The sequence below is a fragment of the Gorilla gorilla genome, chromosome 20, assembly GCF_029281585.2.
Source record: "Gorilla gorilla gorilla isolate KB3781 chromosome 20, NHGRI_mGorGor1-v2.1_pri, whole genome shotgun sequence".
In the NCBI taxonomy this organism is placed as follows: Eukaryota; Metazoa; Chordata; class Mammalia; order Primates; family Hominidae; genus Gorilla; species Gorilla gorilla.
In genome coordinates, this window is record NC_073244.2 from 70,223,039 (window position 1) to 70,248,570 (window position 25,532).

General features: G+C 45.6%; 1 protein-coding gene across 16 annotated transcripts; it reads right to left on the reverse strand.

Moving 5' to 3' along the window:
• Positions 1–1,565: 1,565 nt before the first annotated feature.
• ZNF329 (zinc finger protein 329) lies at positions 1,566–25,512 on the reverse strand. 16 transcript variants are annotated; one of them, XR_010132079.1, is made up of 6 exons: positions 21,078–21,375; positions 15,475–15,568; positions 14,927–15,031; positions 10,209–10,326; positions 2,672–4,764; positions 1,566–2,011 (listed from the first exon to the last, which is right to left on the reverse strand). XR_010132079.1 is itself a non-coding variant. In XM_063701731.1 (5 exons), the coding sequence occupies exon 5, from the start codon at positions 4,754–4,756 to the stop codon at positions 3,131–3,133; it is 1,626 nt and encodes a 541-aa protein (XP_063557801.1). In that variant the 5' UTR covers positions 4,757–4,764; positions 10,209–10,326; positions 14,927–15,031; positions 15,475–15,568; positions 20,965–21,050; the 3' UTR covers positions 1,566–3,130. The 16 variants fall into 16 exon arrangements, 9 of the variants coding, with proteins under 9 accessions (XP_063557801.1, XP_018871858.1, XP_055226808.1 ...); XR_008674047.2 differs by lacking the exons at positions 10,209–10,326; positions 21,078–21,375 and adding an exon at positions 25,100–25,473; XR_008674045.2 differs by lacking the exon at positions 10,209–10,326.
• Positions 25,513–25,532: the final 20 nt, after the last annotated feature.

Below are 25,532 nucleotides of genomic sequence, written 5' to 3' on the forward strand. Positions count from 1 at the left end.
ATGATCCATTCATCTCCCACCAGGTCCCTCCCCTAACAGTAGAATTACAATTTGACATGAGATTTGGGTGGGGACACAGAGCCAAACCATATCAGATTCTGTTTTGAGACAGGGTCTTGCCCCATTATCCAGCCCACAGTGCAGTGGTGTGATCACGGCTCACTGTAGCCTCAAACTCCCAGGCTTAAGAGATTCTTCTGCCTTCTTCCTGACTCTCCCTCCTGATAAGCTGGAACTAAAGGCACATGCTGTCACACCTGGCTAATTTTTACATTACTATTTGCAGAGATGGGGGTCTTGCTATGTTGCCCAGGCTGGTCTTAAATGCCTAGGCTCAAGCAATCCTCCTGCCTCAGCCTCCCAAAGTCGTGAAATTACAGGTGTGAGCTACTATGCACATCCAAACATCTTGCTCAAACTGGATCCTACAGGGAAAGGGAGAAGCCCAAGGTCAGAGGGCTCAGGGGATCCTGATTTAAGTTGGGTCAAGGAGAGTCTGCAGTGCACTTTTCTGTATGTGGGCTATACTCAAACGCAACTCTCTGGAGAAGACAAGTCAGCCTGGTCCCCTTTCATCCATCACCACACCCTGGGACACAGCACCATCCCATCCTGACTCCAGAGGGTTCAACAAGGGTCCCCGCTGGTCCTCCATGCCCATGCACCTCTCACCATGAGATCACCATATGCGAATGTGTGTGTGGGAGCTTTATTTCTCTAAATGCTCTTTCAGGGCCACTCTTCCCTTCTTCACTCCATGCCTCCATTACCTATCTACTCATTCCTCTCTCAGAACTGGCTGCCCACCCTTCCCATGACACAGCTATCAGAGGCATACCAAGGTTGGCTGCCTCATGGGAGACAGCAAGTGCCATGGAGGCCACAGCTGATGCCAGACAAAAGAGAAGACACACATGGAAGGAGGCATGGCTGCTTGAAGCTCCCCACGAGCTGGCCTGAGGGTCCGGACCTCAGAATACCAGCACCATGGAGACACCAGGTCACACACACATGAACCTTGATCCAGCTAATACAATGGGCCTGGCTGACCCCAGTCCTGGACTGACTCATCACTAATCTTCACTATCGTCACACCTGTCCCTTCTCCCAGGAAAGGAAATTGTCTAGAGGCAAAATCCCAAGGGGATCCACTCATGGGGCTTCAAGGCTGTGTCATCCACCTTGACTGGCTTTCACTCGGCCAGCACTGCACTGCCTCGGAAGGGCCACTCCAAAGTCATCCCAAATTTTCTACAGGCTTCCTGTTCTGCATTCTCTGGGACTCACTCTCTCTTCTACACTGACACCCCCTTATAACCCAAGTCCCAAAGAAGGAAGTTATTCTCATGCCCTGGGCTTTGGGATGCTGATTCCAGAGACGCTACTGCCCAGTGCCCCTCCATCCACACTTACAGCTTCCCTGTTGCCCTGATCCAGTCCCTACTACTAAAGGTCCAGAGAAACCCCAAATTGACCTCCTTTTGGCTTCACTTTTTAATTTATTACCAAATTATTATGCCAACAAGTATCTGTAACAGAGAAAAAAATATGATACGGAATTCCAGTCCCCAAAGAAAACCACATTTTATTTCTCCATCATCCACTTTCAACATACATCCATATGTGCACATATTTTTACATGGCTGGAATAATAGTAAATCTTCTATTTGATGCCCCTTTTTGCCATATTATAAACATTTTCAACATGGCAATAAAACCTTTATAATGGTTCACAGTGGCTGAATTAGAAGCATCCTAAATGAACAACCATGGAGGTAGTGGTGGGCTGATAACATAAACATAACAACTCAGTATTTTTGCTTCAACAACTAAAGCAACAAACCACATCTGTTAGAAGCAGCCCTTTCCATCTTAGCACAAGCTTGTTTCAGTCTTTTTTTTTTTTTTTTGAGATGGAGTCTCGCTCTGTCACCCAGGCTGGAGTGCAGTGGTGCGATCTGTGCGATCTTAGCTCACTGCAACCTCCACCTCCCAGGTTCAAGCAATTCTCCTGCCTCAGCTTCCCAAGTAGCTGGGATTACAGGCACACACTACTATGCCCTGCTAATTTCCTGTATTTTTGGTAGAGATGGGGTTTCACCATGCTGGCCAGGCTGGTCTTGAACTCCTAACCTTGTGATCTGGCCGCCTCGGCCTCCCAAAGTGCTGGGATTACAGGCGTGAGCCACCACATCTGGCCTGCTTGTTTCAGTCTTAAGAGGAACGACTTCATTGTTCATTCACAGGTAATTTATTCACCTAGTTTGCCCTCCTGCAACGAGTCCTCAGCATTATTGCAGGAGTATAATGCAGACATACATTCAAACAGGAAAATCTCACACATTCTGTGGTGTGTGCAGTACAGCACTGTGTGGACTCTCTCATTGTACACCTTTGTTGTTACAGAAAACACAGTAAGAGCCCCTGCCAAAGCCTCTCTTTCTGATTACACTTAAAAAGGTTGATTCAGGCCAGGCAGTGTCTCATGCCTGTAATCCCAACACTTTGGGAGGCCGAGGTGGGCGGATCATGAGGTCAGGAGTTCAAGACCAGCCTAGCCAACATAGTGAAACCCTGTCTCTACTAAAAATACAAAAAATTAGCCAGGCATGGTGGCAGGCACCTGTAATCCTAGCTACTTCGGAGGCTGAGGCAGGAGAACTGCTTGAACCTGGGAGGCAGAGGTTGCTGTCAGTGGAGATCATGCCACTGCACAGTGAGACTCTGTCTGGAAAAAAAAAAAAAAAGTTGATTCAGTGTTTGCTTACGTACAACGTGGAAACTCCCTACTACAGGGCTCTTCATTCCAATCATGTTCTGAATGCATTCACAGGTTCTCTCTGTGGTAAGTGTCACCCCCATGTTTGCACATTTCATTCCAGTGTGTGTGTTGTCACGTCTGGTACAGACTGAATCATCCCCAAAGACTTTTCTGCCCTCATCCTAAGTTGTCTCCGGAGTTCCCCAATGAGCAGACTTAACAGTGTGGCTCAGCAATGTCTCACATTCATCAATTCACTGGATAGCTTAAAGGATACTTTTCTACTGACCAGAGAGGAGTCAGATCTAAGACATGCCTCCTAAACACAGGAGTGAGAGCGAACTGGAAGACTCATGTGGCCCCCAACCATTATGTTTCCATGGGTTGCTCTCCCAGGTGTGCTCTTTGATGTTGAACAAGGGATGAGCTCTTTTGGAACATTTTTCCACACTGAGGACAATGGCTGGGACCCTCCCTGCTATGGAGTCTCTGATGTACTGCCAGGTGAGAGTTCTGCTTGAAGGACTTCCCACATTCTGGACACTGATATGGGGTCTCCTTAGTGTGAATTCTCTGGTGCTTGGTCAGACAGGAGCTGTCCCTGAAGGCTTTGCCACACTGATTACACTCATAGGGCTTCTCACCAGTATGAGTCCTCTGGTGCCTAATGAGGCCAGCGATATTCCTGAAAAGTTTCTGACACTGGTTGCAGCCATAGGGCTTCTCGCCAGTATGAATCCTCTGATGCCTGATGAGGTACGCACTCTCGATGAAAGTCTTCCCACATTCTTTACATTCATAGGGTTTCTCCCCAGAATGGATCTTTTGATGCACAATGAGGTGAGAGTTTCTGTTGAAGGATTTCCCGCACTCTGCACACTCAAAGGGCTTTTCTCCAGTGTGAGTCCTCTCATGCTGGGTGAGGTACGAGCCGTCCCGGAAAGCCTTTCCACATTTGCTGCACTCATAGGGCTTCTCACCGGTGTGGATTCTGAGATGCACTGTAAGGTGGGAGATGTCAGTGAAGGGTTTCCCACATTCGTTACATCTATATGGTTTTTCCCCTGTATGAGTTCTTTGGTGCAAAATTAAGGATGAATTTCGGTTGAAGGTTTTTCCACACTCTAGGCATTCATAAGGTTTCTCGCCTGTGTGAATTCTCTGGTGCTGCGTCAGAGCTGAGCCATCACTGAAAGCTTTCCCACATTTACTGCATTCATAGGGCTTCTCTCCTGTGTGGATTCTTTGATGCACAATCAGGTTGTAGTTCTTGGAGAAGGACTTTCCACACTCATTACAAGTATAAGGCTTCTCTCCGGTGTGAGTTCGGTGATGCAAAACAAGAGAAGAGTTCCGTTTGAAGCATTTGCCACATTCAGTACATCTATATTGTTTCTCTCCAGGGAGATTTCTCTGGTTTTCATTAAGCGATGAGCTCAGAGTAAAGATGTCCTCAAAATTCTTACCTTCATATGGTTTCTTGCCTCTTTTCATTATTTTCTGATGACCAAGAGAGGTAAAATGATTAAAAGACTTAACACTTTCAGGGTATTTGTAGGGCTTCTCTCTCACTGGATTTCTTCCATGAATAACTTCCATGGAATGGTTGAAGCCTTTTCCACAGGCATCACTGTCACCAGTTCTCTTACCTGCATAACTTTTAGGATAGCTGGGTAAGGCGGGGTCACAATCCAGACCACTAACATTTGAGTCAGGTGCATGGAAACCATTTGTTGCCAGAACTCTCTGAGACGGTGGAAGGTCTGAGCTTGCAATCAAATGCTCCCCAAAACCAGGATATTCACAAATTGCTTCCTGAGTCCCTGGTTTCTCCAGAGTTAAAGCTGATTGCCTCAAGTGTCCCTCCTGGTTCTCACAGTCCCAACCATCACCTAAACTGGACAAGCAGGGAACTTCCCTTGTGAATCTTTCCACTTCTACGTCACAGGGTACTTCTCTCTCAGGAAAATTCCGAGTCGTCATTTTCAATCTCATATCCCAAACTGCAAAAAGAAGAAAAATGCAGACTTAGGTATATGAAGCTTTATCTGTAAGAGAAACAGACAATGATGATGGGCTAGGTGTAAAGATGTGTATTTTTTTACTTGTTTTCTCTTTTAAATTCAAATTTATACAAGGAAGAGGTAAAATCGTAGCCAAGGAATGGAACCAAGAACAGATTCAAAAAGAGCCATGTAGCATTTTCATCTTCCTAGAGAGCAGGCAGGAGGAATGGACCTCGGGATAAATCATCACCAAAAGGATTAGTTTGAGATGTGAGAGACCAGAGGCCAAGCATCCCTGCTCCCCCTAGAATTCCATCCCAGCCACTGCATTCTTGTCCCTGTCACACACTGCCCATCAGTACACATTTCCAAAGCTCTGATTTCACAATGAGCTTACAACAGCACTGAAGGAGCAGTTCTCACCCCAGCTCTGTCATCAAAGTTCTGCATTCATGGATAGGACAAAGCACAGGCTTGGTGACCTAAAAGTTCTGGGTCTAAGTCTTAGAACTGTCAATGACCTGGCGGGGCACAGTGGTTCACTCCTGTAATCCTAGCACTTTGGGAAGTGGAGGTGGGTGGATCATTTGAAGTCAGGAGTTCAAGACCAGCCTGACCAACATGGTGAAACACCATCTCTACTAAAAATACAAAAAAAAAATCAGCCAGGCGTGGTGGCACATGCCTGTAGTCCCAGCTACTCTGGAGGCTGAGGCAGGAGAATCACTTCAACCCGGTAGGCAGAGGTTGCAGTGAGCTGAGATCACACCACTGCACTCCAGCCTAGGCGGCAGAGTGAGACTCCATCTCAAAAAACAAAACAAAACAAAAACTGTCAAAGACTGCCCTGCATGGTTGTTATAAAAACTGGATCATGTCGGCCAGGCGTGGTGGTCACGCCTGTAATCCCAGCACTTTGGGAGGCCGAGGTGGGCAGATCACAAGGTCAGGAGATCGAGACCATCCTGGCCAACATGGTGAAACCCCGTCCCTACAAAAGATACAAAAATTAGCAGGGTTTGGTGGCATGCGCCTGTTAGTCCCAGCTACTTGGGAAGCTGAGGTAGGAGAAATGCTTGAGCTCCGGGGGTTGAGGCTGCGGTGAGCTATGATTCACTCCAGCCTGGACAACAGTGAGACTCTTGTCTCAAAAAAAAAAAAAAAAAAAAATTCAGAAAAGCAAAAGCAGAGTTCATTTCCAAGGATACTAGCCAGAGGAATTAGAAAATGTTGTTCTTCAAAAAAAACCCAAGAACGAAGGAAGGAAAAACAAAGGAATTGATGAATATGATGAATGTGGGCTAGGTGTGGTGACTCACACCTGTAATCCCAGCACTTTGGGAGGTCAAGGTGGGGGAATCACTTGAGCCCAGGCATTTATGACTAGTCTGGGCAACACAGTGAGATGTCATCTCTTAAAAAAAAAAAAACTGATGAATGTATATTTAAATCAAATCCAGTGTTGACCACATGAAATGCAGAAATCACGACTTGGAATTAATGGGATAGACTAATATACTAGACAACAGTGGCCAATGAGGTGGGAATGGGGCAACAGAATCAAGTGTTCTGAAGTCCTCAAGTTTTTCATGATTCATGTTAGACCTGCTCAAGTCAGAATTAAAAGAATAAATGTAGTATAAAACATCTAAGCCCACAGAGCAGTAGTTTTTAACCAGGGATGTTTCTGCTTCCAGAAGATACTTGGCAATATTTGGAGATGATTTTGGTTGTCAGTCTGACTAGGGGGCAGATGTTCCTAGGAGCCAGGGATGCTGCTAAATATCCTATAATGCACAGGATGGACTTCCACAACACAAAATGATCCAGCCCCAAATGTCCATAGTACTGAAGTTGAAAAACATTGTAGAGGGAGGTCAGAATTAAAAACAAAAACAAACAAAAAACCCGATCAATCCAGAAAGCTGGTAAGGGTTAAAAAAACAGCACAAAAAGGACAGGCTAAATACAAAGTGTAAAGTAAAGTATCAACAATTACAATAAATATAAATGGCCTTGATGGGTCAGATAAAGACTGCATTAGACTGTATTAAACAACATGTTTGTAACAGGTATTCCTAAAGCAAAAGGACATAAAAGCCAAAAGTGAAAGGATGGGACAGGTGAATGCCAAACAAAGAAGGGTTTTGTGGCTCTTTACAAACCAAAGAAAAATTTCAAGTGAGGATGACAGGGCAATGTAACAGTAACAACATGCCTCAAAACACAGAGCAGGCCGGGCGCGGTGGCTCATGCCTGTAATCCCAGCACTTTGGTAGGCTGAGGCGGGCGGATCACTTGAGGTCAGAAGTTCAAGACCAGCCTGGCCAACATGGTAAAACCATATCTCTACAAAAACACAAAAATTAGCCAGGCATGGTGGCACATGCCTGTAATCCCAGCTACTCCAGGAGGCTGAAGCAGAAGAATTGCTTGAACCTGGGAGACAGAGGTTGCAGTGAGCCAAGATTGAGCCACTGAACTCCAGCCTGGGCAACAGAGCAAAACTCCATCTCAAAAAACAAACAAACAAACAAACAATCAACAACAAAAAAACACAGAGCAAAGCCAGCTAGGTTTGTAGGAAGAAAACAGCAAATCTAAGGATAGTGGGAAATTTTATTTATCTGTTTTTTGAGGTTTTTTTCCTGATCAAGTAGCTCAGATTATATTTAAATTTTAAAAAACGTTTTAATGTAACTGTTTAATTTTTATAATGGGGGTCTCAGTATGTTGCCCAGGCTGGCCTCAAACTCCAGAGCACAAGCGATCCTCCTGCCTCAGCTTCATGAGTAGCTGGGACTATAGGCACATGCCACTGCAACCAGCCATAGTGGGAGGTTTTATCTATTTAATTTTTTTTTTTTTTGAGACGGAATCTCACTCTTGTCGCCAAGGCTAGAGTGCAGTGGCACGATCTCGGCTCATTGCAACCTCTACCTCCCGGGTTCAAGCAATTCTCCTGCCTCAGCCTCCCGAGATGGGATTACAGGTGCCCACCACTACGCCCAGCTAATTTTTGTATTTTTAGTAGAGACAGGTTTCACCATGTTGACCAGGCTGGTCTCGAACTCCTGGTCTCAGGTGATCTGCCTGCTTAGGCCCCCCAAAGTGCTGGGATTATAGGCATGAGCCACTGCACCCGGCAGGTGGGAGGTTTTAATGAACCTCTTTTAGAAATGAAAACGCAGAAGAATGGAAAAGAGTTATGCAGGACAGAATGCAGTTACCCAATCTGATCACACAGCTGGATGAAAATCTACGTACAAATTAGAATAAAATGCTTTCTTTCTAAGCACAAGTGGAATATTTGCTAACACTGACTAGGTCAAAGAAAAAGTTCATCAAAGCCCAGACTACAGCCTCTTGACTTCGAGGCAGCAAGTTAAAAGCCAGTAACAGAAAGAAAACCAAATATAATAAAACAGCGAGTAAAGCAAACCCCTATTTATTTGGAAAAATAAAAACTTGTTTCTCAGTAATTGACAGATCAAAGAGAAAACCTGATAGAAATTACAAAACACCTAGAACAGGCCAGGCACGGTGGCTCATGCCTTGTAATCCCAGCACTTTAGGGGGCAGAGGCAGGTGGATCACGAGGTCAGGAGTTCAAGACCAGCCTGGCCAATATAGTGAAACCCCATCTCTACTAAAAATACAAAAATTAGCCAGGCATGGTGGCGCGTGCCTGTACTCCCAGCTACTCGGGAGGCTGAGGCAGGAGAATCGCTTGAACCTGGGAGGCAGAGGTTGCAGTCAGCCGAGATCATGCCACTGACTCCAGTCTGGGTGACAGAGCGAGACTCTATCTCAAAAAAAAAAAAAAGAAAAAAAAAGAAAAGGAAAACACCTACAACTACACAATGATGAAAACAGCACATCTCAAAACATGTGGCAAATGAGAATGCAGAATGCAGCTAATAGTTCCTAGGTTGAAAATGCTGGTCTTTAATGCCTATATTTTAAAAAGAAGGCTAGGTCAGGCATGGTGGCTCACACCTGTAATCCCAGAACTTTTAGAGGCTGAGGCAGGGATATCACTTGAAGCTAGGAGTTTGAAACCAGCCTGATTATCATAGTAAGACTGTGTCTCTATGAAAGAAAAAAAAAGTTAGCTGGGTGTGGTGGTGTAATTCGCCTTTAGTCCCAGGTAGCTGGGAAGCTGAGGCAGGAATATCCCTTGAGCCCAGAAGTTCAGGAGTTCAAGGCTGCAGTGAGTCATGATCGCATCACTGCACTCCAGGCTGGGTGACAGAGTAAGACTGTCTCCAAAAAAAAAAAAAAAAAAAAGGACTAAAGATGAAGTTACTGTGGGTCCTGAAGCTGCAGATGGCAGCAAGTCAACAGCCATGGTGGTCTCCGAGGCTGCCCACAGATTTTCTTTAGGCCATCGCTGATGGGTTCTATGTATCATTGAAATGAATGGCAATAACACATTCTGGGATGTGGGTAACGCATGGTGCCCTCAGAATGGTCTTGTTGGCTTCACTGTATGACTGATGATCCTCCAACAATAAACAACCTACTGCTTGTAAACTCATTGGACAAGCCATAAACTCAAAGTGAAAGACACTCCAGAACAATATGTACCTTATTCCACCACTAGAAAGAAGATTCAGGAGGAAGTCCCACCTTCAACACCTTGTAAGTACAGATTAAAAAAAAAAAACAGTTTAAACATGTTAAAAATGGGACTTTTTATGTAGTTGTACTTTTAGGGCTCACCATTAACTTGATTATAATTGACTAAAAGAAAAGAAGACCGAAGACTAGTGATCTCGCTGTTCAATTTACAACTTATGGGAAAGAACTATGGACTAAACCAACGGGAGGTAGAAGGAAAGTGTTAATAAAAATCACAGCAGAGGCTGGGCGTGGCGGCTCACACCTATAATCCCAGCACTTTGGGAGGCCGAGGCGGGTGGATCACCTGAGGTCAGGCATTCGAGACCAGCCTGATCAACAAGGTGACACCTCGTCTCTACTAAAAGTATAAAAATTAGCCAGGCATGGTGGCAGGTGCCTGTAGTCCTAGCTACTCGGGAGGCTGAGACAGGAGAATCACTTGAACCCAGGAGGCGGAGGTTGCAGTGAGCCGAGATCGTGCCACTGCACTCTAGCCTGGGTGACAGAGCAAGACTGTCTCGGGGGAAAAAAAAATTGCAGCAGAAATTATGGAAATTAAAAACAAGAAACCAGTTGAGAAAATGAAGAAAACCAAGTCTATCATTTGAAAAGACAAATGAAAGAGACCATTAAAAAACAGCAAGAAAAAGGCCAGACATGGTGGCTCATACCTGTAATCCCAACACTTTGGGAGGCTAAGGCAGGTGGACTGCTTGAGGTCAGGAGTTTGAGACCACCCTGGGCAACACAGTGAGACCCCATCTCTACAAAAAATACAAAAAAAAAAAAAAAAAGCCAGGCGTACTGGTATGTACCTGTGGTCCCAGCTACTTGGGAAGCTGAGGTGGGACAATCGCTTGAGCCTGGGGGTCAGAGGTTGCAGTGAACGGAGACAGTGCCACTTCACTCCAGCCTAGCTGACAGAGCAAGACCCTGTCTCAATAAATAAATAAATAAATTTTTTTAAAAAGCAAGAATGAACACATAAGTGATATTAATTGTCAGACAGGGGTTTAACTAACAGTGTAAGGTTAACAAAATGGCAAAGTTGGATTTATCCTAGGAATGTAAGGACTAGGAAACATTGGAACATCTATTAATACAATTCCCCATATCAGATTAAAGAAGAAGACAGCGCCCTTACACCTTATCCCAATACATTCAGAAAGTAATATGAAAAAAATCTCACCAAGACTCATGATCAAAATACTCTCAGATTCAAGTAATAGATCCTTTATCTCAAAAATTCTAAAAGTACTTTAAGGAAACCTCAGACTCCTAAGGAAAATTCTTAATAATTAGGGTCATAGGAAATTAATGTGAACATCACACCTTAAACATCAGAAAAAAAGAAACATCAGAATCATTTACTTTCAAGTCCAGGCCAAGGCCTTAGACACTTGCTATGTACACAGCATTCAGCAGTGATGTGGAGGGGCCAGCCAGTCAGGAGGACCATGCTCCCAGCTGTCACCCCTGGATGCTACAAGGACCCCTCCCGTGGAAAGGGCTCCTGAAGCTGCCCTGCCGCATGACATGTTTCCTGTTCTGAACCTTCTGGATAGACTGGGGCCTGGCATGGTCTGTGGCCATCCTGTGAAAACAAGGGACTTGAAAGCACCTCCCTGCAGGTTTGTGAAGGGAAGATGCACATGTACAGTTAAAAGAAATAAAATAGGCCGGGTGCGGTGGCTCACACCTGTAATCCCAGCACTTTGGGAGGCTGAGGCAGGCTGATCACATGAGGCCAGGAGTTTGAGAACAGCCTGGCAGACATGGCTAAACCCCATCTCCAGTAAATATACAAAAATTAGCTAGGCATGGTTGTGCACGTCTGTAATCCCAGCTACTCGGGAGGCTGAGGCACAAGAATCGCTTAAACCTAGGAGGCGGAGGAGACAGAGCAAGACTGTCTCAAAATTTAAAAAAAAGAAAAAAGAAAAAAAGAAAATAAAAGATGAGATAAATCAGACATATACAGGGTGATATCATTTATGGAATTTTTTCAGACACACAAAATATTCTCTTAGAAATAAAAATATAACGATGCCTTGGCAAGACACCAACCAAGGCTGTGATTACGTCTCTCTTGGGGGTAGGGAGGCTAACTCGCCTTGAGGAACAAAAGGAATGTCCATTTCATCCATAACAGATACTTCCTTTGTTGAAATAAAACTTAAACACCACCAACAAAGTGAAAACACAACCCACCAAATGGGAGAAAATATTTATATTATGTGTATCCAGAATATAGAAAACTCTTACAATTCAATAATAAAAAGACAAAAACCCAATTTTTAGAAATGGGCGAAGGAACTTGTCTTAGTCTCGGCTGCTACAACAAATAGACTGGGTGGCTTAAACAACAGAAATCTATTTCTCACAGTTCTGGAGGCTAGGAAATCCAAAATCAATGTGTCAGCATGATTGGTTCTGGTGAGGGTCCTCTTCCTGGTTTGCAGATGGCCACCTTCTCAGTGTGCCTTCACAGGGTACAGCAGGAAGCAGGAGCTCCTGAGAGCTCTCCTGTCTCCTCTTATAAGAGCACTGATTTCATTCAAAAAGGTTCTACCTTCGTGACCTAATTACCTCCCACAGGCCTCATCTCCAAATACCATCACAGTGGGGATAAGGCATCAACATACGAATTTTGAGGGGACACTACATTCACCCCGTAGGAGTTCTGAATAGATATTTCCCCAAAGAAGTCATACAAATGGCGAATGAGCACATGAAATGATGATCAATATCATTAGGTATTAGGGAAATGCTGATCAAAACCACAGTGAGATACCACTTTACACTCACTAGTATGTTCAATATTTAAAAACAAACAAAAACAATAACAAGTATTGGCAAGGATATGGAAAAACTGGAAACTTTTCACTGCCGGTGCAAATGTAAAACAGTGTAGCTACTTTGGAAACCAGTCTGATGATTCTCAAAAAGGAAAATATGGAGCTGTCATATGATCCAGCTATTCCACTGCTACGGTTTGGATATGGTTTGTTTGTCCACACCAAATCTCATGCTGAAATTTAATCCTTACTGTGGTGGTGCTGGGGCATGCAGCCTACCAGGAGGGGTTTGGGTCATGGAGGTGGAACCCGCATGAATGGCTTGGTGCTGTTCTCACAGTAGTGAGTTCTTGCTCTCATGAGACTGGATCGGTTCTGGGGGAAATGAATTAGTGCCCCCAGAATTGTATTGATTCTTTACATAGACTTAGGGCTTTAGAATTTAAAGAATTATATGGATATTTAATATTACCAGTAAATTTAAAGTACACTGCAAAACAGATTATAAACCGTGCACATTACATAAAAATTTACTCAAAATGGATCAGCCTAAACATAAAAGCTACAACTATAAAACTCTTTCTTTTTTTTTTTTTTTTTTTTTGAGACAGAGCCTTGCTCTTTTGCTAAGGCTGGTGTGCAGTGGTGTGATCTCGGTTCTCTGCAAGCTCCGCCTCCTGGGTTCATGCCATTCTCCTGCCTCAGCCTCCCGAGTAGCTGGGACTACAGGCGCCCGCCACCACACCCGGCTGATGTTTTGTACATTTTTTAGTAGAGACGGGGTTTCACCATGTTGGCCAGGATGGTCTCGATCTCCTGACCTCGTGATCCGCCCACCCCGGCCTCCCAAAGTGCTGGGATTACAGGCGTGAGCCATGGTGCCCAGCCCTTTTTTTCTTTCTTAAGAGACAGGGTCTCACTCTCTTGTCCAGCCTAGACTGCAAGGTGCAATCAAGGCTCAACACAGCCTCAGTCTCCTGGGCTCAAGTGATCCTCCCACCTCAGCTTCCTGAGTAGCTGGGACCACAGTTGCACACAATCACACATAATTTTTTTTTTTTTTTTTTTTGAGATAGAATCTCACTCTGTCTCAGGCTGGAGTACAGTGGCATGATCTCAGCTCACTGCAACCTCCACCTCCTGCGCTCAAGCGATTCTCTTGCCTCGGCCTCCTAAGTGGCACACGCCCCCATGCCTGGCTAATTTTTGTATTTTTAGTAGACAGGTTTTCACCATGTTGGCCAGGCTGGTCCTAAACTCCTAACCTCAAGGGATCTGCATGCCTCAGCCTCCCAAAGTGCTGGGATTACAGACGTGAGCCACCACACCCAGCCTAAATTTTTCTTTTTTTTTGGTAGAGATGAGGTCTCACTATATGGGCCAGGCTGGTCTTGAACTCCTGGGCTTAAGCAATCCTCCCATCTCAGCCTTCCAAAGTGCTGGGATTACAGTTGTGAGCCACCACACTTGGCTTAACACTCTTTTTTTTTTCTGAGACAGAGTCTCGCTGTGTTGCCCAGACTGAAGTGCAGTGGAGCGATCTCAGCTCACTGCAACCTCCTCCTCCCGGGTTCAAGTGATTCTCCTGACTCAGTCTCCCGAGTACCTGGGATTACAGGCATGTGCCACCATGCCTAATTTTTGTATTTTCAGTAGAGACGGGGTTTATCCATGTTGGTGAGGCTAGTCTTGAACTCCTGACCTAAGGTGATCAGCCTGCCTTGGCCTCCCAAAGTGCTGCGATTACAGGCATAAGCCACTGTGCCCGGCCTGGCCTAATGCTCTTGGCCAGGTGCAGTGGTTCATGCCTGTAATCCCAGCACTTTGGGTGGCTGAGGCAGGTGGATCATTTGAGCTCAGGAATTCAAGACCAGCCTGGGTAACACGGTGAAACCCCATCTCTACTAAAAATACAAAAAATTAGCCAGGCATGGTGGCATGCACCTGTAGTCCCAGCTACTCGGAAGACTGAGGCAGGAGAATCGCTTGAACCCAAGAGGCGGAGGTTGCAGTGAGCCGAGATCGTGCCATTGCACTCCAGCCTGGGCAACAAGAGCGAAACTCCGTCTCAAAAAAAAAAAAAAAACACATTAGCCGGGTATGGTGGCCCTCGCCTGCAATCCCAGCTACTGGGGAGGCTGAGGCAGGAGAATTGCTTGAACCTGGGAAGCAGTTTGCAGTGAGCCCCGATCGTGCCACTGTACTCCAGCTCGGGTGACAGAGCAAGACTACATCTCAAAAATAAAATAAAATAAAAAAAGACCCATGCTATAATATGAAACATTTTCCTAAGTCTAACAAGCCACACACAAAAGACCACATATTGCAGGCTATTTATATGAAATGTCCATAACAGGCAAATCTATAAGACAGAAAGTAGATTAGAGATTACCTAGGGCTGGGAAAGATGGGGGAGTGACTGCTAATGGTATGGGTTTTCTTTTTCAGGGGTGATGAAAACATTCGAAGATTGACTGTGGCAATGGATATACAAGCTAGTTAATATAATAAAAAACAATGAATTGTACACTTAAAAGGGTAAATTGTATGCTATGTGAATTATATCTCAATAAAGCTGTTTAAAAGAGTAAGTATGTGTCGAGTCTGTAAGGGTCAGAACCACTAGTCTAGACCCCATCTGCCACATTTCTGGTATTTTAGGACTTTATAAAGGAAATAACAGTCCTTGCAGGAATGTGCTGAGCTCATGTAGACTTCCATTCCCTGGTACTCACCTCTGAAAGGCAGAGGGATCCATTCAGGCCAGGTGTGTGGATACTTGACATCGATGGTTGCTGGACATTAGCCATTTATGCCCATCCACATGGCTCCAGCCATCTCTGTGGGACACCCATAATAATGTTTACTTTACTTGTTCACAACTCATTAACAAAAATAAATCATTTACCAACTTTAATCCCATCCTGATAAAGTCAGCCATGTGATTACAAGTGTGATAAAGAGTCTGACTCCATTTTGGATGATTGCTGACAGCTTTCAAGCCCCCACCCCTTTCTCCTTCTCCCTCTCATCTGGGCAAGCTAACAAGAAAGTCTGGGAGTTTCCTCCTTGGTGCCAGCAGGAAGTTCAAACTACGCAAGCCCCAACCCCAACCCCACTACCCAATCACAATGAAAGCCCAGCCACAGCCGGGTGCACTGGATAACACCTGTAATACCAGCACTTTGGGAGGTCGAGGCAGGAGGATCACTTCAGCCTAGGAGTTCAAGGCCAGCTTGGACAATGTAGTGAAACGCCTTTAGCCAGGCGTGATGGTGCATACCTGAAGTCCCAGCTACTTGGTAGCCCAGGAGCTCAAGGCTGCAGTGAGCTGTGATCGTGCCACTGCACTCCAGCCTGGGTGAGACAGCAAGACCCTGTCTCAAAAAAAAGAAAACAAAAATTAACAAAAATTATATAGTATCTTTGTGGTGAAAACTTGAAAAAGTTTACTCAAGACCTGAGAGGGCATTTGAGTAAGAGAGGAGCTAGACCAGGTACACAGATGAAAGGGCTGGGTACTGAAACCAGGACAACTCTCACTAGACCTGTAAAAACAATGCCTTCCAAGCAAATCTCTGGAATAATTTTACTGATGCATGACAAAATTCACATTGAAGAAGACAGCTTCCTGAAATATCCACGACAACTCCTCAAAAAACAAAAAGAAGAGAGGAAAAAGAGCTAGGAGTAGTTGTTTTGCCAAAGTCAAGGCTTCTCCTTAAAGTTCCAGTAAGCAAGCAACCCAGTGAAGGTACAGGAAGGACAGAGCCCCCAACAGACTTGGAGGCATTTAATAATTTAAAAGGTGATAAAGGTGGCCTCACACATTAGCAAGAGTAAGTATATCTCGTGCTGTCTTTTCAGATGGAAAAATAATTACAATTCCAAATTCACTCACGCTCACACACAGGCTTATAAGACCTAAATAGTATGTGAGAAAAAATTTTTTTGAATGATTAGAAATAATAGAACTAGGCTGGGCGCAGTGGCTAACACTTATAATCCCAGGACTTCGGGAGGCCGAGGCAAGTGGATCACCCGAGGTCAGGAGTTCGAGACCAGCCTGGCCAACATAGTGAAACCCTGTCCCTACTAAAAATACAAAAATTAGCCAGGCGTGGTGGCAGGCGCCTGTAATCTCAGCTACTCGGGAGGCTGAGGGAGGAGAATTGCTGGAACCCGGGAGGCGGAGGCTGCAGTGAGCCGAGATTGCACCATTGCACTCCAGCCCGGGCAACAACAGCGAGACTCAGTCTCAAAAAATAAATAAATAAATAAATATAGAACCACAAGAATATCTTTGAGTTATCAGAGTAGAAAAAAATTGTGGTTTTTTTGGTTGTTTTTTTTTATTTTTTTAATTTTCAGATGGAGTCTTGCTCTGTCGCCCATGCTGGAGTGCAGTGGCGTGATCTCGACTCACTGCAACCTCCGCCTCCTGGGTTCAAGCAATTCTCTTGCCTCAGCCTCCTGAGTAGCCAGGAGTACAGGTACCTGCCACCACATGCAGCTAATTTTACATCTATATCTATCTATCTATCTATATATATTTTTTTTTTTTTGAGATGGAGTCTCGCTCTGTAGCTGGGCTGGAGTGCAGTGGCGCGATCTCGGCTCACTGCAACCTCCGCTTCCTGGTTTCAAGTGACTCTCGTGCCTCAGCCTCCCGAGTAGTTGGGATTACAGGCACGTGTCACCACACTCGGCTAATTGTTTATATTTTTAATAGAGATTGGGTTTCACCAAGTCGGCCAGGCTGATCTTGAACTCCTGACCTCAGGTGATCTGCCTGCCTCGACCTCCCAAAATGCTAGGATTACAGGCATGAGCCATGGCGCCTAACAAAGAATTTTTTTTTTTTTTTTTTTTTTTTTAAAGAGACAGAGTCTTGCTTTGATGCTCAGGCTTGAATGCAGTAGTATGATCATGGCTCACTGCAATCTTGAATGCCTGGGCTCAGGAGCCGTGACCATAGGAGTATGCCATCACACCTGGCTAATTTTTTTTCTTTTTTTTTTTTTTTTGACACAGAGTCTTGCTCTGTCACCCAGGCTGGAGTGCAGTGGTGCAATCTCTGTTCACTGCAAGCTTCGCTTCCCGGGTTCACGCCATTCTCCTGCCTCAGCCTCCCGAGTAGCTGGGACTTCAGGTGCCTGCCACCACGCCCAGCTAATTTTTTGTATTTTTAGTACAGACGGGGTTTCACCATGTTAGCCAAGATGGTCTCGATCTCCTGACCTCGTGATCCGCCCGCCTCGGCCTCCCAAAGTGCTGGAATTACAGGCGTGAGCCACCGCACCCGGCCATTTTTTTTTTTAATGTTTTGTAGAGATTGGGTCTCACTATGTTGCGCAGGCTGGTTTCAAACTCCTGAGCTCAAGTGATCCTCCAGCCTCAGATTCCCAAAGTGCTGGGATTAAGGCGTGAGCCACCACTGCATCAAGCCAAAAAAAATTTCTTTTTTCTTCCTTTTTTTTTTTTTTTTTTTTTTTTTGGAGACAGTGTCTCACTCTGTCACCCAGGCTGGAGTGTAGTGGCATGATCTCAGCTCACTGCAACCTCCGCCTCCTGGGTTTAAATGATTCTCCTGCCTCAGCTGCCCGAGTAGCTTGGATTACATGTGCCCGCCACCATACCCAGCTAATTTTTTTATTTTTAGTAGAGACGGGGTTTCACCATGTCGGCCAGGCTGGTGTTGAACTCCTGACCTCAAGTGATCTACCCACCTCAGCTTCCCAAGGTGCTGGGATTATAGGCGCGAGCCACTGCGCCAAGCCAAAGAATTTCTCAACTCACAAAAGGCACAAAACATAAAGAAAAAGATTTGAAACATCTTACTATATCAAAATGAGTAATACACCATGAACATAAGATTAAAAGAACATTCAAAGTACCATCTCTAGAATGGCTTATCAATTACAGAGGGGAAAAAGTGGAGGATCCTGGCAGAGAGCACTTTAACCACATGACAAAAACCTGATCACCACCAGCCTCACATGCTTCCTGACACGACACACCAAGAAGAACATGATGTCACTTAGACAATGCCCTGCCAAAGATGAGAGTCTGAATTTAATATTGGGAATGTCAACTGAACATCAAGTGACAATCTACACAACCACCAGCTGGGTCTTTTAAAAATATATCAATTTCATGAAAAAAAAAAAAAAAGAAAGGAGAGTGCCATTCAAGGTTGAGGGAGACTAAAATAACATGACAAGTCAATGTAACACAGGATCCTGGATTGGATCCTGGATCAAAACAAATACCCAAAAACCATACAAACTGTATCAGCTGCATACAAACTATATCAGACAGGAATTCTGTATCAATAATAAAGTATCTGGGGCCAGGCGCAGTGGCTCACACCTGTAATCCCAGCACTGTAGGAGGCCAAGGTGGGCAGATCACTTGAGGTCAGGAGTTCAAGACCAGCCTGGCCAACGTGGCGGAACCCCGTCTCTACTAAAAATACAAATATTAGCTGGGCATAGTGGCACACGCCTGTAATTCCAGCTACTTGGGAGGCTGAGGCAGGAAAACCACTTGAGCCTGGGAAGTAGAGGTTGCAGTGAGCCGAGATCGCTCCACTGCACTCTACCCTGGGTGACGGAGTAAGATTCCATCTTTAAAAAAAAAAAAGTATACTTGGGTGTGATAATAACACTAGTTTTGTTCAAATGTTCAAATGTTCTTTTTGGCTGGGTGTGGTGGCTCACACCTGTAATCCCACCACTTTGGGAGGCCAAGGCAGCAGGTCTGCTTAAGACCAGGAGTTCAAGAACAGTCTGGGCAACATAGTGAGATCTCATCTCTATAAAAAATACAAAATTAAAAAATAAGAACGTTACTTTTCTTATGAGATCCTGGCTGAAGTATTTCAGAGTGAGGTATGATATCTACAACATACTTCCAGTAACTCAGCCAAAAAAACTAAGTGTATGTAAATATATGTCTGTACCACACCTGCCTCTGCAACACCTGCTGTGTGTACAAGTGTGTGTGTAAAACATAAAAAGAAAACCCTATGTCAGAGGCGTTTGAACCAAAGCAAACCTCCATCTTAAATGGGGACTGGGTAAAATAAGGCTGAAACCTACTGGGCTGCATTTCCAGACAGTTAAGGCATTCTAGGTCATAGGATAAGACAGGAGATTGGCACAAGATACAGGTCATAAAGACCTTGTTGATAAAACAGCTTGCAGTAAAGGTGGCTAAAACCCACCAAAACCAAGATGGCAACGAGAGTGACCTCTGGTCCTGCTCCCACTAGCACCATGACAGTTTACAAATGTCATGGTAACATCAGGAAGTTACCCTATATGGCCTAAAAATGGTAGGCATGAATAATCCACCCCTTGTTTAGCATATAATCAAGAAATAACCATAAAAATGGGCAACCAGCAGTTCTTGGGGCTGCTCTATCTATGGAGTAGCCATTCTTTTATTCCTTTTACTTTCTTAATAAGCTTGCTTTCACTTTACTCTATGGACTCGCCCTGAATTTTCTTTCCCAAGATATAAGAACCCTCTGTTGGGTTATAGCTCGGGACCCCCTTTCTGGTAACACCTATGCATGTGTCTGAGGCAGGGAGAAGAAAAAGATAAAGCTAATGTGGCAAAAAGTGTTAATAATTTTAGAATCTGGATGGTTTTAGAAGTGTTAAACTATTCCTGCAACTTCTATGCAAATGTGGAACTTTTCAAAATGAAAAGTTGGGTGAAGAGAGAGGTAAACAAGCAGTAGAATGGAGGAAAGTCACTTGCTGTGGGAAAAAAGAAAAAACAGACAAAAACTGGGTATTCAAAACGTACTTCAACAAGCCCAAGTTCCTATAGCCAAATTTTTTAACTTGGCAAAAAATAAAGGACCTTTTCAGGCTGATGGTAATTTTAATAAAGGTTTAGGTTGCATTTGTCAAAATTCATCAATGGTACAGGGAATATCTGTGCTTTTCACTGAAAGTCAATTTTGGCTCAAAAAATTTAAAAAAGCACTATTGAACTCTAATTCATGGTAAGCATAGTGAGGTGTTTGAGGGAGAAGTGCTGTGATATCTGCAACTTACTTTGAAATGTTTCCAAAAATAGGTGGATTCATGAATGGCTGAAAGGATGGACAGAAGGAAAGATAAGGGATACAGTAAGTTCAGCAGACGTTAACCGGGTCGTTCACTGCACAAGTCTTTCAGCTTCTCTATCTAAACCAACATTTTATGTCATAAAATATTGAGACTGGAAGACTGCACAAAGGAAATATGCCACTAAACCAAGGAAAAAGACAGCAAAATGGTAACTAAACAGGTGCAAAAATGCGGCCCTCACTGAGAACTGCAGTAAAACATGATTTTGCAAATATCAAATGGAAAAACACACAGGTGATCTAACACCTTCGAGACTCAAGGGGAAGCGGCTCAGCCCACTGGCTCACGGCCGCCAATTCAGCCGGAGGCCGACCCAAGCCTACACTGCCCCTCACACCTGACAGAAAAGCGGCAGACTCGGGGGTTACCCCCGGAGACGTACCAGGACACCCAGCAGGCGCGGCAAAACGGTCTCTATGGGAGGGCGGGCTAGAGATGCGAGCGCGGAACTCACGGGTGACGCTAAGGAAAGAGCGGGGGCGTCCAGACCAGCCCCGGAGCGACCTCGTCCTCAGAGGAGTGACCCCAATCGCCACGGAGCGTCCCCACCCGCCAGGACAACTACGCCCCTGGCCAGACCCTCGCCCTAGCGGGCCCGACATGCCCACTACCCAGGTGAAACCCACCCGCGGAAGCGCCCCTCGCCGCCCCACAAGGACCCGGCTGGCCTCCACCCGCCAAGCCTTCCCTCCGCCGGAAACGGAGGCAGCGCAGGGCTCAGGGATGCGTCGGCACTTACGGTTGGCGGCCGGCGGCAGCCATGTTCCGGGCGATTGCGCTTGCGCGGCTGCGGGGACAAGGATGTGCGCGTGCGCGGAGTCCCCGAGCTTCCCCCGCCCAACGCTGGGGCGGCCGCGGGTACCGGGTTATTCATTACCGTGGCATGGACTTCCCTCGGGGCGGACGCGCAGGCATTTACTTTCTCCTATGGCCTCCTCTGATTTTTAACCCGATGCTATCATTCTTTTGTTATAGAGCCTTCTTTTTATTTACTGCATAATTTCCTAAAATATTTCTTTATAATCTTGTTTTTTTGAGATAATGTTAAAATTCAGAATAAGTACACTCATTATTCATTGGCGATATAATTATTTACTGGGTGCGTGGCTCACGCCTGTAATCCCAGCATTTTGGGAGGCCTAATTTGTTAAAATGACTAGATCTAAGAAATGTAAACAAAGCCAGTAACTTTCCTCTGTAGTAACAATAGCCGGTTGAAAATGAAAACTACACATTTTCATTCTTTCAGTGGTTCTCTTAAACTTTAGCATGGGAAAATTGGAAGCCTAAATATTTACTGACAGGGAAGAGAGAAACTGTGGTATGTGCAACGGAGCAATAGGGGGTGGTTAAAACAAACGGACTGGGCTCACCTAAGGTCAGGAGTTTGAGACCGGCCTGGCCAACATGGTGAAACCCCGTCTCCACTAAAAATACAAAAATTAGCCAGGCGTGGTGGCAGGCGCCTGTAATCCCAGCTCCTCGGGAGGCTGAGGCAAGAGAATCACTTGAACCCGGGAGGCGGAGGTTGCAGTGAGCTGAGATCGTACCATCACACTCCAGCCTGGGGGACAAGAGGGAGACTTCGTCTCAAAAAAAAAAAAAAAAAAAAAAGGACTAAGTTTTATACAAGATAGACAGTTCTCCAAAAACAGAGTTCGAAAAGTAAACTGTGCACTTATCCACATGATACAACTTACCTGGAAATAAAAGACACAAAATCTATATGTTATACAGAGATTGATACATAAATAGTAAAGTAACAATAACATGGACCAGATAGATTGTCCAACCTCAAGAAAGTGGCAACTGGGGAAAGAGTTGGGGAAGAGACAAAGGAGACCTCAGTTACACCTGTGATGCTTGATATGAAAAAACAAATCAAAACCTGAAAATCTGACTACATGTTAACACAGGTAAAATCTCGATGACACATGGGTATCATCTTTATTATTTATAGATTATTCTATTACTCTCCGAACCTCTCCGCAGGTTGAAATACTTCACAATTTTGAAATGAAAATTAGAAAAAAAATTCTAAGCCATAATAGTGATTAAATTGTCACTCACAATAGTGATGCTAGGAGCAACTTGGAAATCAATTAGCAAAAGCAATAAAGGATCTTCATGAAGAAAATACAAAAACCTCATTAACAGACCTGAAGTTAAGTTCAGAATACACTGACATATTATTCCTGAGTGGAAAGTATTTTTTTAATTTCTCCATGAAGGCCTATATATTTTTTAAAGTATTAAAATATCAGACCAGGCACAGTGGCTCACGCCTGTAATCCCAACTCTTTGGGAGGCCGGGCTGGGGGGATCACCTGAGGTCAGGAGTTCAAGATGAGCCTGGCCAACATGGTGAAACCCCATCTCTAAAAATATAAAAATTGGCTGGGCACGGTGGCTCATGCCTGCAATCCTAGCACTCGGTCTCAAAAAAAAAAAAAAAAAATCTTCACAAAACTACTAAACAAAATTATAGCAATTCCAATTCAAAGACTCCCCCCGCCCCCAGCTCACAGAATAAAACAACTTAAAGATCATATGGAGAAAAGTCCAACAGTATCTGGTTAAAAGAATAGTCGGAGGCCGGACGCGGTGGCTCACAACTGTAATCCCAGCACTTTGGGAGGCCGAGGCAGGTGGATCACTTGAGGTCAGGAATTCAAGACCAGCCTGGCAAACATTGTGAAACCTGTCTCTACTAAAAATACAAAAATTAGCCGGGGGTGGTGGCGGGCGCCTGTAATCCTAGCTACTCCAGAGGCTGAGGCAGGAGAATTGCCTGAATCCTGGAGGCAGAGGTTGCAGTGAGCTGAGATCGTGCCACTGCACTCCAGCCTGGGTGACGGAGCTATACTCTCGTCTCAAAAAAAAAAGTCAGGCACCCTTTATTAGATACTAAAATGTACCATATTAAGCATATGGGCTCAAATAGGCACTAAAACAGACACAAATATCAGAAGAATAGAAGAGTATGCAAGAAGAGATGAGTAAAAGTAATAATCTAGTAATAAAGTTAACAATAAAGCATAACATCATTAATAATAACAAGGGTGTTTTTTCCATTCAGTGGCAAAGAGAAATCCTTAGTGCTAAGTACTGTGCTGGCACAAGTGTATACTCTTTTTTGTATTTTTTGAGACTGAGTCTCACTCTGTCCCCCAGGCTGGGGTGCAGTGACAAGATCTCAGCTCACTGCAACCTCCACCTTCCAGGTTCAAGTGAATCTCCTGCCTCAGCCTCCGGAGTAGCTGGGATTACAGGCGCACACCACCACACCCGGCTAATTTTTGTATTTTTAGTAGAGACAGGGTTTCACCTTGTTGGCCAGGCTGGTCTCAAACTCCTGACCTCAAGTGATCCACCCACCTCAGCCTCCCAAAGTGCTGGGATGACAGGCGTGAGCCACTGCGCCCGGCCCACAAGTGTATAATCTTGTAGGTCACATGTAGGCAATCTTTTTCTGTGAAAAGCCCAATAATAAATATTTTCAGCTTTGCAGACCATAAGGTCTCTGCCATGACTACCCATCTCTTCCAGATAGCAGCATAGATAATACTAAACAAACAAGTGTGACTGCATTCCAATAAAACTTTACAGAAACAGAAGGCCCACTGAGGCCATTGTTTGCCAATCCCTGTTCAGGAATTATCTGTTTGTTCTTGGGGTAGGAGACTTTCTACATCAAGATAAGCATCCCAGAAGTCATTTACAAAATGACACTTTTTTTTTCTCTTAGAAATGGGGTCTTGCTTTGCTGTCCAGGATGTAGTCCAGTGGCATGATCATAGCCCACTGCAGCCTTGACCTCCTGGGCTCAAGCAATCCTCCCATCTCGACCTCCCCAGTTGCTGGGACTACAGGTGTACACCACCATGCCTGGCTAATTTTTTTAGTACAGATGGGGTCTCACTATTTTACCCAGGCTGCTCTCAAACTCCAGGGCTCAAGTAATCCTCAGCCTCCCAAAGTGCTGGCGTTACAGGTGTGATCCACCCTGCCTGGCCAACATATGTGATTTTTTTTATTTTTTTTTTTGAGACAGTCTTGCTCTATCGCCCAGGCTGGGGTGCAGTGGTGTGATCTCAGCTCACTGCAGCCTCCAAACTCTGCATCCCCGGTTCAAGCGATTCTCCTGTCTCAGCCTCCCAAGTAGCAGGGATTACAGGCACGTGCCACCACGCGCGGCTAATTTTTGTATTTTTAGTAGAGACGGGGTTTCACCATGTTGGCCAGGCTGGTCTACAACCTCTGAGCTCAGGCAATCCGCCCGCTTGGGCCACCCAAAGTGCTGGGATTACAGGCGTCAACCACAGCTGTAGCTTATTTAATAGGGCACTCAAGGCCTTTTGCTGCTGGCTCAATATCCCTTTCAGGCCTTCACTGACCTATGCCACACAGCACTTGCGCCCAGGGATAAAGAGCCGGATCAGCTTCTGCTCACCCCAGTCCTCTTGCCAGAAAGGCCCTCTGGCCTTTGTGCAGTTGCTGGACGCTGCCTCTTCTTTCTGGTTGGTCTCCTCCTCCAGGAGGCATTCGCGAACGCCCCAGTGGAGCCACACGGTCCATGCCTCTTCCACTTATTTCCCCAGGGCTCACATTCCACAACTACTAAATCAACACCGACACACTCATAAGCAGCCCCTTCCTCGTCCTTTTTTTCCTCCTGAGCTCGGGAACGTCTGCTGGGGGTGAGGGGGACTCGCAGACCACCCCCCCTCCCCGCCCCAGGCGGAGGTGGGGGGCCGTCACCTGGCCAGGTGTCCGGGGAACGGCTCGGGCGGCTGACACCGCAGTCCGCGAGAGGCGAGGAGGATCCTTGGACTGTGGGCAGGATCGCAGGCAGCGGAGGCCCTGCCCGGAAGGCGGGATCTGGGGACGATCCCCATTCCTGCCAGCCGCAGACGCGAAGCCCACAGGAGTCCCCGCAGCCCTAGCCCGTGCACCCACGGCGGAGCCGAGGCCGCGACTCCGGGCCTGTTGGCTGGAACCCGCAGCCGTGTCCCGGGCCGCCCCGGTCGCGGCCACCCCTGAGAGCCCTCGGCCCCGTTCTATCCCGCAGTGGCTTGGGGAGTGCGGGTCATCACGCCCACCCGCCAAGGCGGACGCCGGACCCTCCACTGCGCATGAGCGCCCACTGCGGCGCCGTTGCTGCGCGTGAGTGTGCTTCCACCGCCTACATCTC